The 15,511-nt window shown below is 42.6% G+C and overlaps 1 protein-coding gene across 1 annotated transcript in view; it reads left to right on the top strand.

The window, feature by feature from the left end:
* Positions 1–13,934, top strand: part of dapk1 (death-associated protein kinase 1) — a 64,885-nt gene extending 50,951 nt beyond the window's left edge. Inside the window, exons 19-26 of the mRNA XM_084025472.1 lie at positions 2,026–2,103; positions 3,352–3,568; positions 6,620–6,805; positions 6,914–7,111; positions 7,735–7,873; positions 8,193–8,313; positions 8,614–8,802; positions 9,564–13,934. Of these exons, the coding sequence (XP_083881598.1) occupies positions 2,026–2,103; positions 3,352–3,568; positions 6,620–6,805; positions 6,914–7,111; positions 7,735–7,873; positions 8,193–8,313; positions 8,614–8,802; positions 9,564–10,859 (2,424 nt within the window). The 3' untranslated portion in view covers positions 10,860–13,934. The remainder of the gene's footprint in view (positions 1–2,025; positions 2,104–3,351; positions 3,569–6,619; positions 6,806–6,913; positions 7,112–7,734; positions 7,874–8,192; positions 8,314–8,613; positions 8,803–9,563) is intronic.
* The last annotated feature ends 1,577 nt before the right edge of the window (positions 13,935–15,511 follow it).

Below are 15,511 nucleotides of genomic sequence, written 5' to 3'. Positions count from 1 at the left end.
TATCAATGGAATAAATATGAATGGATAATGGAAATAGTGGCAGTTTGCAGCTGTACGGTTTACGGATTTAAAATATACTTAAGGATGTAGAGAGCAGATATCAGATCAATATGAAATAATGAGTATTGGCATATACCCTAACTTTAACTAACATTGGTATAAGTGGGGAAAAAGTTTAGATTATTATATCAGATTATTTTGTTATCCTATTGTGAATTTGACCTCTTGGTGTCAATAAAGTGTTGTATAATGTTAGCAGATTTAAATCAATGAACAAACTGAAGACTTGTTTAAATCCTAATTCTGATCCGGAGTTCATCGGTTCTTTGAGTATTCTTTGTCATAATCTTACACCAGTTTTACACATCTGGCTTTGAAATTCATGGAAGAGACCAAAGTGTGGTGCTGTTTCTAAGTTGAATTATTTCTTTTAGTTAAAGCACTTTTTCGCTCTGCTCTGGTGAGCAAATATCATTTCAGATATTCAGTTATTAAAAGTGTTGTTTCAAGAGGCCAGACGTCCTACACTGAGCTTTCTTTTTCTCTCTCTGCATTCTCTAGCTGTTAATATTGTATGACAGCTGAGGTGCTGTGCATGTTTAATCTAAAAGCACATATTGAGATGTATTATTCATCGTCCAGTGGCCTGCTGGTCAGAGGTTTCTTGTGGAGCAGCTGAAAGTGAGCTCAGGGCTTCATTTCTACCATTTGCTCCATTATAACATGTCAATGGATGCAGTTGAATCCAGTAGAATGCATGTGTGGCTCAGTAGGGTCAGCTAGCATTGTGAGTTTGAATTTAATTTCCATCCGCTGTTGTATGTCATCCTGCCTCTTCTTCCCCAGAAGAGGTATTATAGATGATCTAATATTTTAATATTCATTTTATATCACCCTCTCTCTGCCAGTTGCCAAGCAGCGATAGTAGTTGTAACACCCTGCCATCTGTAAGGGTGATGCCCATCAATTTGCTCTCATGTAAATCACACAAGGGGTCATCTTTTGGTTCCAGCTGCATTCACATTTCTGTGCTCTTAAAATGATACAACTAAGAAGAATATGAAGCCAGACACGTTCTTTAGTGAGTATTGTTGTTTTTCTATATAAAACAATCAGTGTCTCTTCATGAGAAACCCAGATGAGCGTGCTTTGCCGTACTGGCCTGCAGAGGTAGGAAGCTCTCTGTGGGCGTTTCCGGCTGTCGATGCTGCTTGTCCCTGTGGAGCAGCAGCAGCCAGAGCCGACCGCTGACAGATGGCTGCGTTACTGAAAGGGACAGGAAAGTTGTCAGGACTGTGGTGTTTCTGTGTCGCCGTGTTCAGGAGAATGTAGGGAGAGAGTAACAAATGAGGGCAGTTGTAGAGCTGGAAGGAGGGATGAAGTGTGTGTGTGTGTGTGTGTGTGTGTGTGTGTGTGTGTGTGTGTGTGTGTGTGTGTGTGTGTGTGTGTGTGTGTGTGTGTGTGTGTGTGTGTGTGTGTGTGTGTGTGTGTGTGTGTGTGTGTGTGTGTGTGTGTGTGTGTGTGTGTGTGTGTGTGTGTGTGTGTGTGTAGAATGTTACTTAAAGCAAACCATCACCACTGAGAGAACTCTTAATCACATTATAACAGTGATTATAATGCATTATGAAAAGACTATAATGTATCACAACAATGGGAATTATAATGCACTATGATAAGTGTTTTATGGAGTATTATCATACTTGACCTCAAGTGCTTTATGATGTCTTATGATTATTGTTATAAAGCATTATGGCTACTTGTGTATAAGTGTTTGTAACTATAATCATGCAGCGCTATCAGCAGATTATAACATTATATGTTTATTTTTCATTAAAAGGTTAGATGTTGTTGTTGACAGTATGACAGTAGCAGCCTTGTTCTAAAACGAAGATATTAGGCTTCCCTTATGAGATGCCAACAAATAAAATGTGTATGAGAGACACTTGAGTGTCCAACAAACCTAATGTGAGGGACAATCCGTGCACAGATATCCATCCCCTTTTCTCTTTGTCTTCTCTCTTTCAGGACGGAAAGACGGCCGAGGATTTGGCTCACACTGATCAACACGAGCTCATCGTTTCTTTGTTGGGAAAGCTCAAAAAGGTGAAGCACGACGCCACGTAACTGATCAATAAATGTTTTCCGCGATTGAAATCCAACGAGGGGAGGAAAGAAAAGTCGTGATGCAGAACCAGGTTTCACAAACGCTCATCACACTTGGTTTATTTCAGTGCCGAGGTGTGGAGAGAGACGTCAGTAAGCTGTTAGATTTTAGCATTCAACCATCTTTAGACAGTTTGTGGCAGCACTTCTCCTCATACAGGTAGAATAGATTATCAGGGTTTTTCTCTTTAAATAAGAATCAGATGCTGCTCGTCTGTATTTTAGAGCTGAGGAACCAGGATGGCAAAATAGTCTTTATGGAGTTGCAGCTTCAGAAGTTTATCATGCTGTGTGAATGTTGCATCTCCGCTTTCTGACTGACTTGAAGCATATTGAATGAGCCGGTATGGCGTCGGTGCTTTGCTCAAAGGTACTTCAACAGGACTATGACGTTCAGCTTCTCTCAACTCTTTGGTCCAGAGTCGTACAGCGAGTAAACTCCAGTGTTCCCAGACTAGATATCCATCAGAACACCTAAAGCTAGATGTTACCAAGTTCGCTTCCAGAAAACCCGCTGAGATTCAGTGCAGGGCGTGAAAACATGACAGCAGCAACTGTGAAAACAGTCATCCTCTGCATATGCTGGGCTAATTCGAGACTCTTTGGCACGTCGATGCCAGTTTCTGACTTCCTGAGAAACCGGAGCGGAGGAAAAAAACAACACTGTCCTGTTCCTCCAACTTTAAAAGAGAAAACATTGATGAGTTTTATTCGGCTCAGATGTGAATAGCAGTTTATTTAATGAATGTGTGTTAATGTGACCCAGGTGGGAGTAAAGAGTGCTTTTCATACCCCACACAACCACTCGCACTATTTGAAACCACTTCTGATACATGACTCACCTATTGGAGGCTGTCTTTTATGTTCACAAATGTTATGTGTTGTTTCACACACAGCATGTTTCTTACACGGCTAAACTTCTAACAAGTTGATCTAAATAATAATAATAAGAGGATTAACTCCAAAACAGACTCATTTGAATGTCACAAACACTGAATAATAATATTAAAATCAGAACCCATATTTGCCCTCATAATTAGCTCTACTAGCTCTATTTATGGAAATCATATACAAACGCCAACAGCTCTTTCTAATGTGCCCTGTTCCTCCTCTGTGGTGTTTTTGTTTTTATATTATAGTATATTTTATATTATATTTGTTTAATATTATATATATTTATTTGTTCAGGACAACCACAAACTGAGCTACATCCAGCAGCTGCGGCCCACTCAGACCGTCCAGCCCAGGATCAAGCTGAAGCTGTTCGGACACTCCGGGGCCGGGAAGAGCACCATGCTGGAGTCTCTGAAATGCGGCATCCTCCGCAGCTTCTTCAGGAGGAAGAGGACACGCATGACCAATACGAGCCGCCACCCCAACTCCCCCGTCAACTCCAAACCTGCCGGTAGGTGACAAACGGCTCCGGTGAGGCTGAGATAATCCTTCACAAGATTAAGCTCCCACCTGCCGCCGACCAGAATGATTTATTCTGCCAGAATAATGAATTAGCCGTTCTATCCCGTGCATAGCTGCAGCATTCCCCATTTTCAGACAGCCATCATTCATCATAACGTGCAGCAGATATTTTGAACAATAATTCCAGTTTACCAACACTTGGTGTCTTATTTGTTAAGTTTGACTATTGGTTGTAGTTTAACATTGCACTCGCACAGTGAGTTGCTACAATTTAGAAAGGAGAGTAAGAAATGAAGACGTTAGATGAGAAGCAGGATGAGGTTTGTTGCCTGTTGGGGAGTATTTATTTCTTTTCATTGGTCATCTTGCCTATTTATCCACCAAAGACAAATTTCACCAGACTTTTCTACGAAAAATCTTTGCATCCTGGCTTCACTAGCAGCTCAGTTTATAAACAATGGTCAACCTCAATGAACATACAGTACATAGTGATGTAGTACAGAGAATGTGTTTATGGATGTTGTTTGTTGAGAATGACCCCTTACTTCGGTGACCCCTAGTGGGTCAAAGATAGAAGTGTGGACGACGTGATCACATGGCGGCAACACACACCTCACTGATCTGACACCGAGGTGAATGAGCTGAAAGCAAAATGTAGAAAACACCTGCTTTCACCAGGATGTCTCTGCATTTTCACTCCGTCTGCCCCACACACACACACACACACATATAGGCCATTGTGTTTCCTTTAACTGCTCTGTTTTGGTGGCGCTCAGGGCCATTACCTCCCAGACAGACGTGATGCTCGCTCAGATAATGGCCGGTTACGTGAGCCGTGTAGTGTTACCGATCCCGTCCTCTATACTATCTGGAAATCTGCAGCCTCTGTCAGAGCTGCAGAGGGGTTGAAAGAGCTTCTTTTTTTCTTGTTCTTCCGATTCCAGCTCAGTAACGGCCTTTATTGACTCTGTGTTCTATCTGCAGCGATACGTGACACGAGTCCACAGTGGAGCACAAAAGAGCAGAGCTGAGGGGGAACGAGTGGTCGTCACCACGTCGTCCGTCTAGTTTTTTAGATTTCTTTTGAGAACGTGCATCAATTTTGTTCTTTTGTAAGCCACAAGAAAGTCTAAGTCACATTAATGTCGAGCTGACACGGCATTCCAAGAGTTCCTAGCTTCTGACGACGTATCTGTGAGTGAAACAGGACAAGCAGGCGGAACATTGGCAGGAATTTCATTTGGTCGAAACAAATTTGTCCTGAAGTTTCAGATTGATTGATGGATGGATGTCATGATGTTATTGTTTGGTAATTACTGATGTAAACGTGTTAAATGTTGTTTCCAGGTAGAAAGAAAATTGGAAACATTTTTTTCTTTTTTTTATGCATATTGTTAAATAGGAGCACAATATGAGCAGGAACGTGATCTCAAAGGTTTAAAGAGATATTTTCATCTCAGCTCGACTTTCAACGCACATTTACCTCCGTCAACGTTTGTTGCTTGGTGATGCTGTCGGCAACACACCGCAGCATGACACCCGGCACTATTCTACACTCTGCATTGATTTCTGTCCTTTAAGGTTGGTCGTGCTTCAGCTTATTGAGTGAGACTGATCTTCTTTTATTCATCCACTTTTTATGAAAAGAGCCAGAGAAGAGGCTCTTATAAATGGCCCTTTCTTGTGCGATGTTCAGTCCCGTCATAAAGAGAGAAGGTGTTGACACAGATATATTGCATCCCTGAAGTCCGAACCAACAGCAGCTCTTATATTAAAAAAAGAGTTCCAACATAAAACCAGGCGATTCATTTCAGTTGACATGTTCTCATTTGATGCTTTTACAGCTGTCATTTTACAATGTGAATACATGAGTCACTGAGTCCTGGAGGAAAAACCTATTTGTGGTGAGCAGAGAACAGAACAGCTTCTCTCTTCTCCTTTTGGGTTGGGAGAACGTTTGGTTCGTTTTCGGAGGTGACCCGCTCGGAAGTGCTGTATTGATCAAGACCATAAATGTTGCCGCACTCACTCCCCATGTGTTCACTTCGGTGCTTGGCTGATTGTTTAAGACTGAGAACATTTACTGGCTGCGAGGGAAAAAAACCTGATGTCGAATTCCATCTGCAGCAGTTTCCCCGTACTCAGAAAGCTCTTCACCGCCAAAATGACTGAATCCATGTGACATTTGGCTGCACCTCAGATTATGTCCAAATGAGGCAGTATGACGCTAAACTAACACCAAACTGCACCAAAAAAAAATCATTTTTTGACAGTAAACAAACTGTAGGTGTGGTCCGTCGGAGCGTGAAGGAAATCCAAATGTTGTTCTGCATTGTGGATTTTATTTGCAAAGAAAATAGCACCACCATGTGTTTGAAAGTGAGCAGTTATTGTGATAAAAATCTGACTGGAGATGGCAAAGCAGGTCTGTTTATTCTTGTAAAGAGCAGAAGTCATGCAGACTTGAGCTCACTTTGTTCTTTGTGCAGATAGTAATAATCTGACAATATTTCACTATTCAAGTGTTTATTGAGACACACAAGTACAATTGGGATTTATGGAACATTTACTCCTCCCTTATATTTAATCTGTTGAGAATTGATACCACATCTAAGCAACTTTCCCTCACGTTGTAGTTAGAATCTGTTTCCCATGTTGTGTTATGTAGCGGTGCTCTGGTCTGATCTGTGTTCAGTTTCTCCTGAAAGAAACCACCTGCTTCCTGCTTCCAGCTATTGTTTTCACAGATTTTAAATATAATTAAATCATATTAAGGTTAGTTTTTGTTTGTGTTTTTCAATTGCTTACACACTAAAAGTTTATGCTTAGACAAAAGCATCAAAACCTCAACTTTGTAACAATGAAATGATACACAATTGAACGCCAATCAGTCTGAAAGTAAAAAAAAAGATCATTATACAATTGAATGTTGAAAAAAAAACCTTGAATATTATATTTTTAAATATTGTAGAACATCAATATGATATATAATCTGACCCTGATGAACAGTTTCCATAATGTCCCTCTGCTGTGGGTTTAGTGTCGGTGAGCATTTCCAACCTGTACCCCGGCTGTGAGAACGTGAGCGTGCGGAGTCGCAGCATGATGTTCGAGCCCAGCCTGACCAAAGGGGTCCTGGAGGTCTTCTCCCCCGTCCACAATGCTCTGTCCACAGCTGACGACCAGGCCACGAAGGCCATCGACATCCAGCAGAGCAGCATCCACGGTGAGAAGACTGCTTCCTTTAAACCACAACCGGAGCATGACGCGGGGAATACCTTGAATAACGAGCTCGGCGATGATAATAACATGTCCCTCATTTCCCTCTCTGTAGGTGTGGGGGAGTTCAGCGTGTGGGAGTTCTCGGGGAACCCAGTCTATTACTGCTCCTACGACTACTTTGCAGCCAACGACGCCACGGCGATCCACGTGGTCCTGTTCAGCCTGGAGGAGCCGTACGAGACCCAGCTGGGACACATCACCTACTGGCTGAACCTGCTGAAAGCCCTCAACCTGCCTCAGGACAACATCGGTGAGCCCACCGCCTTCTACCGTCACCGGATTCCTGGATGGGATGTTGAAATATGTCCTGTTCATCCTGAAATACACGCATATATTTGACATTATCGCCAAATATTAACTTTTTTTTTTAATGCAACTAAGGTAAAAGCCATAATTATTGTGTTGAATCTCAGTAATAGATCGTTGTTGAGAGAATACCTTTTTCTTAATGTCAACATTAAGCTTATAAAAGGTTGTTTTTTGACATCTGACAATTATTTATAATTATAGTTAACACTAAAAAGTAACAGTAAAAGTACTGCATTAAAAATGTACTGCAGAATACAAAAGTATTAGCATGAAAATATATTTAAAGTAACCTACCCAAAGTAACCTACTCAAATAAGTTCATAGTTGTGAACTACCCAATACCCAATGACTAATTCCTTTACACTTTCGTCATCACTCTGAGGAAAAAAATAAAGTTACACCAATGTGTGGTCATGGTTGCTTAGCGACAGGGTCACTTCCCCCACAACACCACATAGAAAACAAAAAATACTAAAGTAAAGTACATCAACATTGTACTTGAGTACAGTACTTGATTGAATGTACTTTCCTGCACTGAACTTGTGTCTTCCTGTCTGCCGCCAGCGTTCGGAGGTCGGGTCCAGCAGCCGCTCACGGTCGTGCTGGTGGCGACGCATGCCGACCTCGCTGACATCCCCAGAGCTTTCTCCGGAGAGTTCACCTACGACAAGGAGAACGCGCTGCTCAAGGAAGTCAGGAACAGGTTGGTAGTCAAACCAGAGCACAACAGATGGAAATGGACATGTTTCATCATCCCTCTTATTTATTTAATAAGATCTGACGAGGTAAATGGTCCTGTAATTAATTGACTTAAAGTGTTTTTTAATACACTACTATACTACCCAGGAGCCTCAGCATTCGTTGCTATGGGAAACAAAATATAATATTATACATACTGAAATCACATATGTTTGACAGTGATAAATGTCAGGTGTAGAAGTTGACTGTCCCCCACCTTTACAGCATTCATTCATACATCTCAGCACTCCTTAAAGAGAGTCTTTGTTGTTTTTAACGTCCAGGTTCGGGGTCGACCTGCAGATCAGCGACCAGCTGTTTGTGATGGACGCCGGAGCCTCAAACGCCAAAGACATAAAGCTGCTGAGGAATCACCTGCAGGAGCTTCGCGCCAACATCATCTCTGTGAGCAAACACACACACATTCATACAAACACTTTGTCTTTAGCTGTCGTTACCTATCCTGATCAAAGAGCACATGCATACAGAGCAATTCATAGATAAAAAAGACGGTATTTGTATGGAAATACATTTTTTTTTCCTGGTTGAAAGTACCACAATTTCTTTAATCATCATACATGAAAGTGTTTTTTTTTCATGATTTCTACAGCCAACAAACTGAATTCCAGCGTTTGAATGTGGAGCATTTTCCTTCTTCATTTGTCATTTAATAACGTATTAATCGGCCATCCTTGGTTGCTGCAGACGTGTAGTCCCATGACGCTGCTGTCGGAGCGTCTGCTGACCACGCTGCCGACCTGGAGGAAGCTGAGCGGACCCAACCAGCTGACGTCATGGCAGCAGTTTGTGAGCGACGTCCAGGAGCACATCAACCCTCTGGTCAGCCAGGATCATCTCCGCACGCTGGCCCTGCAGCTGCACAGCATGGGGGAGGTGGGTGGTTCTTTCACCAGACTGGACGTAACTGCAGGAAAATAAAAGTTAGGATCATGGGAGGATATGATTTACATGCCTAAAGAGCTTCCCAACAAAATAATCCCACATGGAAAAAAATGTAAAATATGTATTATAACAGTGTTTTGGTTTGATTAAATTCACATAAAACAATATTCCCTAATTAGCTTCTCTGTAAATAACAGAAGTGGAAAAACAAATATTTATTCTTATTAATACTTTACGTAACCAGGATAGTTTCAAGAACATTATTTATCTGGATAAGACGTGTCACGAATCAAATTTAGTCTGATGCTAAACAGAAATTAAACCTTGACGTTTGTTGCTTTGAGCTCAAGAAAATCTAAGTATAATGTTATTATTGTTATTGTTATGGTTGTGAGATTAAATCACAGTTTCTTGACTGTCTGTTCATCAAACTACCACCAGAGTGCGCTGTTTGTTCATGAATCAATAAAAGCAGAGCCTTTGTTTTTCATCTGTAAACAATTACTCAGCATAATTGCAGAAGGAACATGTTATTTACCAGAATGATTGAGCTCAGGAAACAGGTTTCCTGTTCACCATCACTGCAGCATCTTTCCATCCGTTTTTGATTCTACGTTGTTTTGTATCATTGTCGATATTATTTAACACATTTCAATTTATTTTCAGATTTTTTTTATCCGCACTCTGTTTCTCCACACCATCCATGACTTATATTAACTTATGTCTAACTTACTTCTTGTTTGCTCCCACAGATCAACATCATGCAGAGTGAGACGGTGCAGGACGTTGTCCTGCTGGAGCCCCGGTGGCTCTGCAGCAACGTCCTCGGCAAGCTGCTCTCCGTGGAGACGCCCAAGGCCATCCACCACTACAGAGGGCGCTACAGGCTGGAGGAGGTGCAGGCTCTGGCCCCTGAGAGCGACGTGGACGAGTTGCTGCAGATCCTGGACGCCATGGACATCTGCGCCCGCGACGCCACCAACCCCTCCATGGTGGACATTCCTGCCCTCATCAAGACCAACGGCCTCCACCGCTCCTGGACCGAAGAAGAGGAGGAGGAGTCGCTGCTCTACGGCGGGGTGCGCCTCGTCCCCGCGGAGCACCTGACCCCGTTCCCCTGTGGCCTGTTTTACAAACTGCAGGTGAACCTGTGTCGCTGGAGCCACCAGCAGAAGCCCGAGGAGGAGGGCGGGGAGGATTTTGACGGAGATATCCACCTGTGGACCAACGGAGCCAAAGTGAGCCAGGGAGGAGTGGAGGCCATGATCCTGCTGGTCAACCACGGCCAAGGGGTAGAGATTCAGGTGCGCGGGCACGAGTCAGAGCGGGCCAAGTGCTACACCCTGTTGGACACCGCCTGTAGTATAACGGAGAACCTGCTGTCCTCCACGCTCCCCGGACTGCTCACAGCCAAATACTACCTGAGTCCTCAGCAGCTGCGGGAGCACCACGCCCCCATCATGATCTACCAACCCAAAGATTTCTTCCGGGCACAAGTCCAGCGGGAGACTTCGCTCGCTAACACCATGGGCGGCTACCGAGAGAGCTTCAGCAGCATTCTGTCTTTCGGCTGCGCTGAGGTCTACCAGCAGGGGACTCTGGGAGCGAACATCCACATATCAGACGTCCCCCTGTTAGCTCGCAGGAAGCTGTGCCGCATGCTGGACCCGCCCGACGCACTGGGGAAAGACTGGTGCCTGCTGGCCATGAACCTGGGCCTCACAGACTTGGTGGCCAAACACAGCAACGGGACTCCAAATGGCAGCCCTGAGCTGGACTCGGACCCGGACTCCCAGCAGGCCGTGCTGCTGCCCAGCCCGACCGCGGCGCTGCTGCAGGAGTGGAGCGGGCGAGAGAACAGCACCGTGGGCGTGCTGATGGCCAAACTGAGGGAGCTCGGCCGCCGAGACGCCGCCGACTTCCTGCTCAAAGCGTCGCCTGTTTTCAGGGTCAACATGGAGGCGGTGGTCGGGGCCGCCAACGGCTACCCCCCCACCTGCAACGGCGGCACATCGTACAACTCCATCAGCTCCGTCATATCCCGCTGAACTGCACGGGGTCGGCTCTCTGTCAGACGTGTCAGACAGTCCCATGTGACCTTTCCCCCTGAAACGGGACTCGTGTATGAATGAACATGAAGTGCAATCGTTCAGCTGCTCGCTCCTTAATCGCTCCATTAAGTTGGCGTGAGAACCAGATGTTGTGTTTGTGCTCTCCACACCTGTACAGCTGACCTTTCCCTCCACTATGAATGTTGTGAAAGAGCAGATCGTCCCGAGCTCCAAAGAGGAACCCTGTGCTTTTATTCTCTTCTTAATCTTGTCGTGCTGCTTTTTAATATCCCTCCGACTCTACTGCACACTTAAGTCTCGCTCATCTTACAGCTGAAGGACAGAAAGGACATTTAAAAACCCGTCATCTCCACATGAAGGAATGATTAGAAAGATGGCAGCCTCATGTTTGGACGTTTTCTCATATCCAAGTGAAAGCTGAGGCCATCTTTCCTCACTCCATCCACTGCAGTTACATATAATATTATCTCCCTCCTTGCTTCCGTTTAACTGATGTGACATTTTTGCCGTTCAAGCTTAGTGTTTAATGAATCAACAGCATTTTTCAGAGTGCCTTTGTGGCCTTCTACCTCCCTAAAGAGCACAAATAGCATAGTTATTATTTAAAAACAAAACATTTGAAGAACTGTGCCTTGTTGACACGAATATGAAAATGTCAATCAAGTCTATAGTCTTAAAAAGGAAAAGGCCATTTGGCAAAAAGGTTGATGAAGGAAAAAAGGAAAGCGTGGCTCACGTTACAATTACATATTATTGGCAAAACCAAACAGAAATCAGAGATCATATTTCTGTTTAGTGTTTGGGAGTCGCCTCAGGAGTGCAACATGTTATTGGAGTCGGTGTGGAGCGCGACGCTCTGTGGGGAAACAACGTCATCCATGTCTTAATTAACATTTGAGGGTTTACACCATTCTACTCAATCATCTTAGTATGAATATTATTTCTTCATTAGTAATTAATTTTAAGTAACACTTCTTTACGGGTCCCATAATTTGCTAGACGTGTCCTGGATAGAACAACGTAATGTGGTATGAATGTCACGAGACAGTTATTTGTTTGTTAAAAGAGCTGCTGAAACGTTGGATAAAACTAAAAGATATCAATTTAAATGTGAGTAAATAATCATCCGCTGGGCATCTCCAGCAGGTATATTATGGTTGAAATTTAAGCTGCAGCAATCAGTATTTTTACTGACATCCAGCCTTTATAAATATTTAATACTTTACATTTAATGCAGCTGTCGGCTAATGCTAATGTGCAACAATCGAGTGTTTTTCAGTCTGCATACTGACTTTTTATATTCATTATCTCGTCACTTTTCCATTCAAATCCTGCTGCTGTTTAATGTGCAGTTTGGTTACAAATGACAAGTTTGTCCTTTACAGGAACTTTTCAAAGAGGTTACATTTACGTGGCATTTTAACATTTACGTGGCATTTTAAATGCCCTGAATGTAAATGTACATTTTCTTTCTTGGACATTGTAGCCGGTTGTGGGACCTTTGTAATCAAGTGTCACTATAAAGTTTCCACTTACAAATCTGTATACTTATTGTTCATTCACACAAAGTGACATTAGGTTTTTTCTTATAGAAACAGATGTGTTTCCCCCTCAAAGTGTGTCTTAATGAAGGATGTTGATCCTCCCAGCACCAAAATGTATTTGCTGTCGAGGGCGGCACGAAGCCAAGAGATGTTCAGAGTCATCATGGCGGACAGGGTGGAGCTCCGGTGCTGCCGAGCTTCCTTTACTTTGAATAGAAAGTGCCACCAAATTTTAAACATTTTCTACTGAGCTGAAAAGGTATTTATTATAACCAGTAAACACACCTGACACTGCACCTTTTTGATGCCTCGTCAACAGCTTTCTGCGTCGGTGACGTCAACAATCAAGTAACCGTCCACGGTGTCCGATTTGTACCCGTCAACTAAATGTGAGCTCCTACAGCGGCGTCGCGTCTTTTTTCACTTTCATCTTTTGATATCATGAAGCTGCGGCCGCTTGGCAAGCGCAAAGCAAAAGGTGGCATTAAGTTTAGTGTTGTTAGCTGAAAAAAGGCCAAAGGCTGCTGACGACAGAAATGTCCTTTTGTGTAAGCCGGTGTTTTCTAATGTTCGTGAGCACAAGAATGCTCCTTTTTTCCACATATTGGTGTTTTGAAGTTTGAAGTTGGGAGTCTTTCATCCCGAAAAAGTTAGGGCCTTTTTCAGGAGTTTGATAGAAGAAGAAGAAAAGAAAACAGATGAGCTAAAGTGCCAGAGTACAGTATTTCCTGTCTGTTTTACTTCCCCCTCCAGTGTTACTGAGTGTTCACACAGATAAAACTTTGAATTGCTGAAACTGTTCTTCTCTGGCTGGTTTTGTCTCGGCCTGAACTCACCAATCCACACAGCGAGACTTCCAGCTGTGATGGTCGAGGCCCGTTTCCTCGATGCCCTCCTCACTTTTCTGTTCACTCCCAAATATGTTGATTCCAGCTTCAACAAGGCAAAATGAATGTACTCCACATCTCTCCTAAGAATATCCAAACAAATCAAAGATATGGTGGCAAAACTCAACGTGAGGACAGAAACACGCTGGAATCTAACGTCCTAAACTGGTCAGAAACACCATTTTGTTTGCCAGTGTTGTGTGCCTAAAACGCACTGGTCCTTCCTCTTATTATTGTTATTATTATTATGGCCTTGTACAGTATACAAGCTGAGAAGTGATGTTTCAGAAAGGGAAGTGAATATTATGTTTTTGTAAAAGCTGGGAATCACTATATTATTATTAACTTTGTCTCCGTTTGGTGTCTTTTGTTCCGGATGGCTCTGAAAGAAACAAGTGTCCTCAATTAAAATGCTCCTGTATGTTTCTGTTTGATGAGGAAATATATAATATACTATTTTCCCCCTCGGAGACTCCGGTCCAACCACCACGTTGCACACATTGTCTTTTTTTGTCGCTATTTATGTTACATTCTTTTAGCATGTCTTGGAATGCCATGTTCTTAGTACTTCTGACACTTTATAGTGTATTACATTTTATAATAAATTCTTTACCTAATGTAACGTCTCTGTTCTAATTACAAACACAATTGGATGTTTTACAAATGGATGATGACGGAGGTAGTGTAGCGGCAGCTTTGAGATGAGTGGAAGCAGGTAAAGGTTACATGTTGACGTCACAGCATTGGTTCCCGACAGGAAGAGGGCGGTCTTCTTTTCCCTTCATTACAAACAACTAAACCAGTCTTCAAGTATTGGGGACAAAGATCAATACATAAATCACTTTCTTCACCTTTGGTCTCTATATTGAAAGCAGGATAGGAATGAGGAGCCTGACGGACAAATAACAACATCCTGTTTGTTTTTTTACTTTACTGATGAGATTTAAGGAAATGTGGTCTTCATCCACTAATCTGGATTTCAGTTTTACAGAATGTTATTGGTTATTGGAAGTATTCATCCATTTTAACAAGTCAGATTGTGTATTATTTATTTAATTATTTTACTGTAAAGCCAACAAGGTTGGATATAATCCAATCCATAATAAACTTTTTTTTCAGATAAAGTAAACAAGTGTATTTTGGGGGAAGAAATTGACTAAGATAACCAAGATCAGAAAAGATTTAAATATTTCCCCTCCGGTGTTGGTTAACAGACTTCCTCACTACTTGTGCATTTAAATCTCTGTCGGGTGTTTGCTCTCCACCGGAGTGCAGGGTATTTAGCTCACGCGTCTCTGGATTTGTTGTGGAGCTGCAGAGACCCTCCAGCGTCCTCCACACACTCACATGACTCTGCCTTTGTCTCAACTCGCCTGGCCTGCTTCGGTGACGCCCGTCAGTCATAATGTTTGTACAGGGAGAGATAAATGCAGCAGAAGGTGGGACGTTTAAAAATCACGTGGATCTGCGTTTGTCATGCTTGTTTTGGCAGAATAGGAGTTTAAACCTACCAATGTGTTTTCACCTGAATAACTTAAGTAATATATCAAAGTAAATTGAAACCAATATGTTCATTTATCTTCTCTGAACAAGATAATCCCTGGAAATGTGGGAATTATTCTCACAACAATGTCCATTTAGTAGTTATTCTGGGACTTTAAATGGTATCACATGTATCATCTTAATGATAACAGTGTTTCCTCAGGTCAAACGTTCCATTTTCAGTGGATTGTTATCTCTTCCTCTTTCCTTTGTCTACATGTGACCTTGATCTTTAGAGTTGTAATCAAAAAATTCCTGGATCAATAATGTTAACTAACAGCTCAAATGAGGCTGTTGTTGAAAAACAACAGTGATAGTGACCCCGGTCTGTAGACATGTTCATCTTTGTGTTTGGATGTGAAGATGAGAGCAGACCAGCGATGACCTCGGCGTCCTAATCTGAGGAATGTGACGTGATGATTAGCGGGCTCACAGAGTTCACCACCTGTACAGTAAACATGCATCATTATAGATTACAACCAACAGGAAATCATTTGGCTACAAAACATTAACAACAAAAACATGTTAACAAAGGCATTTAAATAGGCTAATTGGATAGTAGCATATATAGCTTAGCACAAAGACGGAGCAGAGCTAACCTGGCTACGGACCATTCTGATAGATATTCCCTATCAGAATGAGCTACTCTACTTAT

This window comes from Eutrigla gurnardus, assembly GCF_963514095.1.
Source record: "Eutrigla gurnardus genome assembly, chromosome: 13".
Classification (NCBI taxonomy): domain Eukaryota; kingdom Metazoa; phylum Chordata; class Actinopteri; order Perciformes; family Triglidae; genus Eutrigla; species Eutrigla gurnardus.
This window is presented reverse-complemented; position numbering and strand designations above follow the sequence as displayed.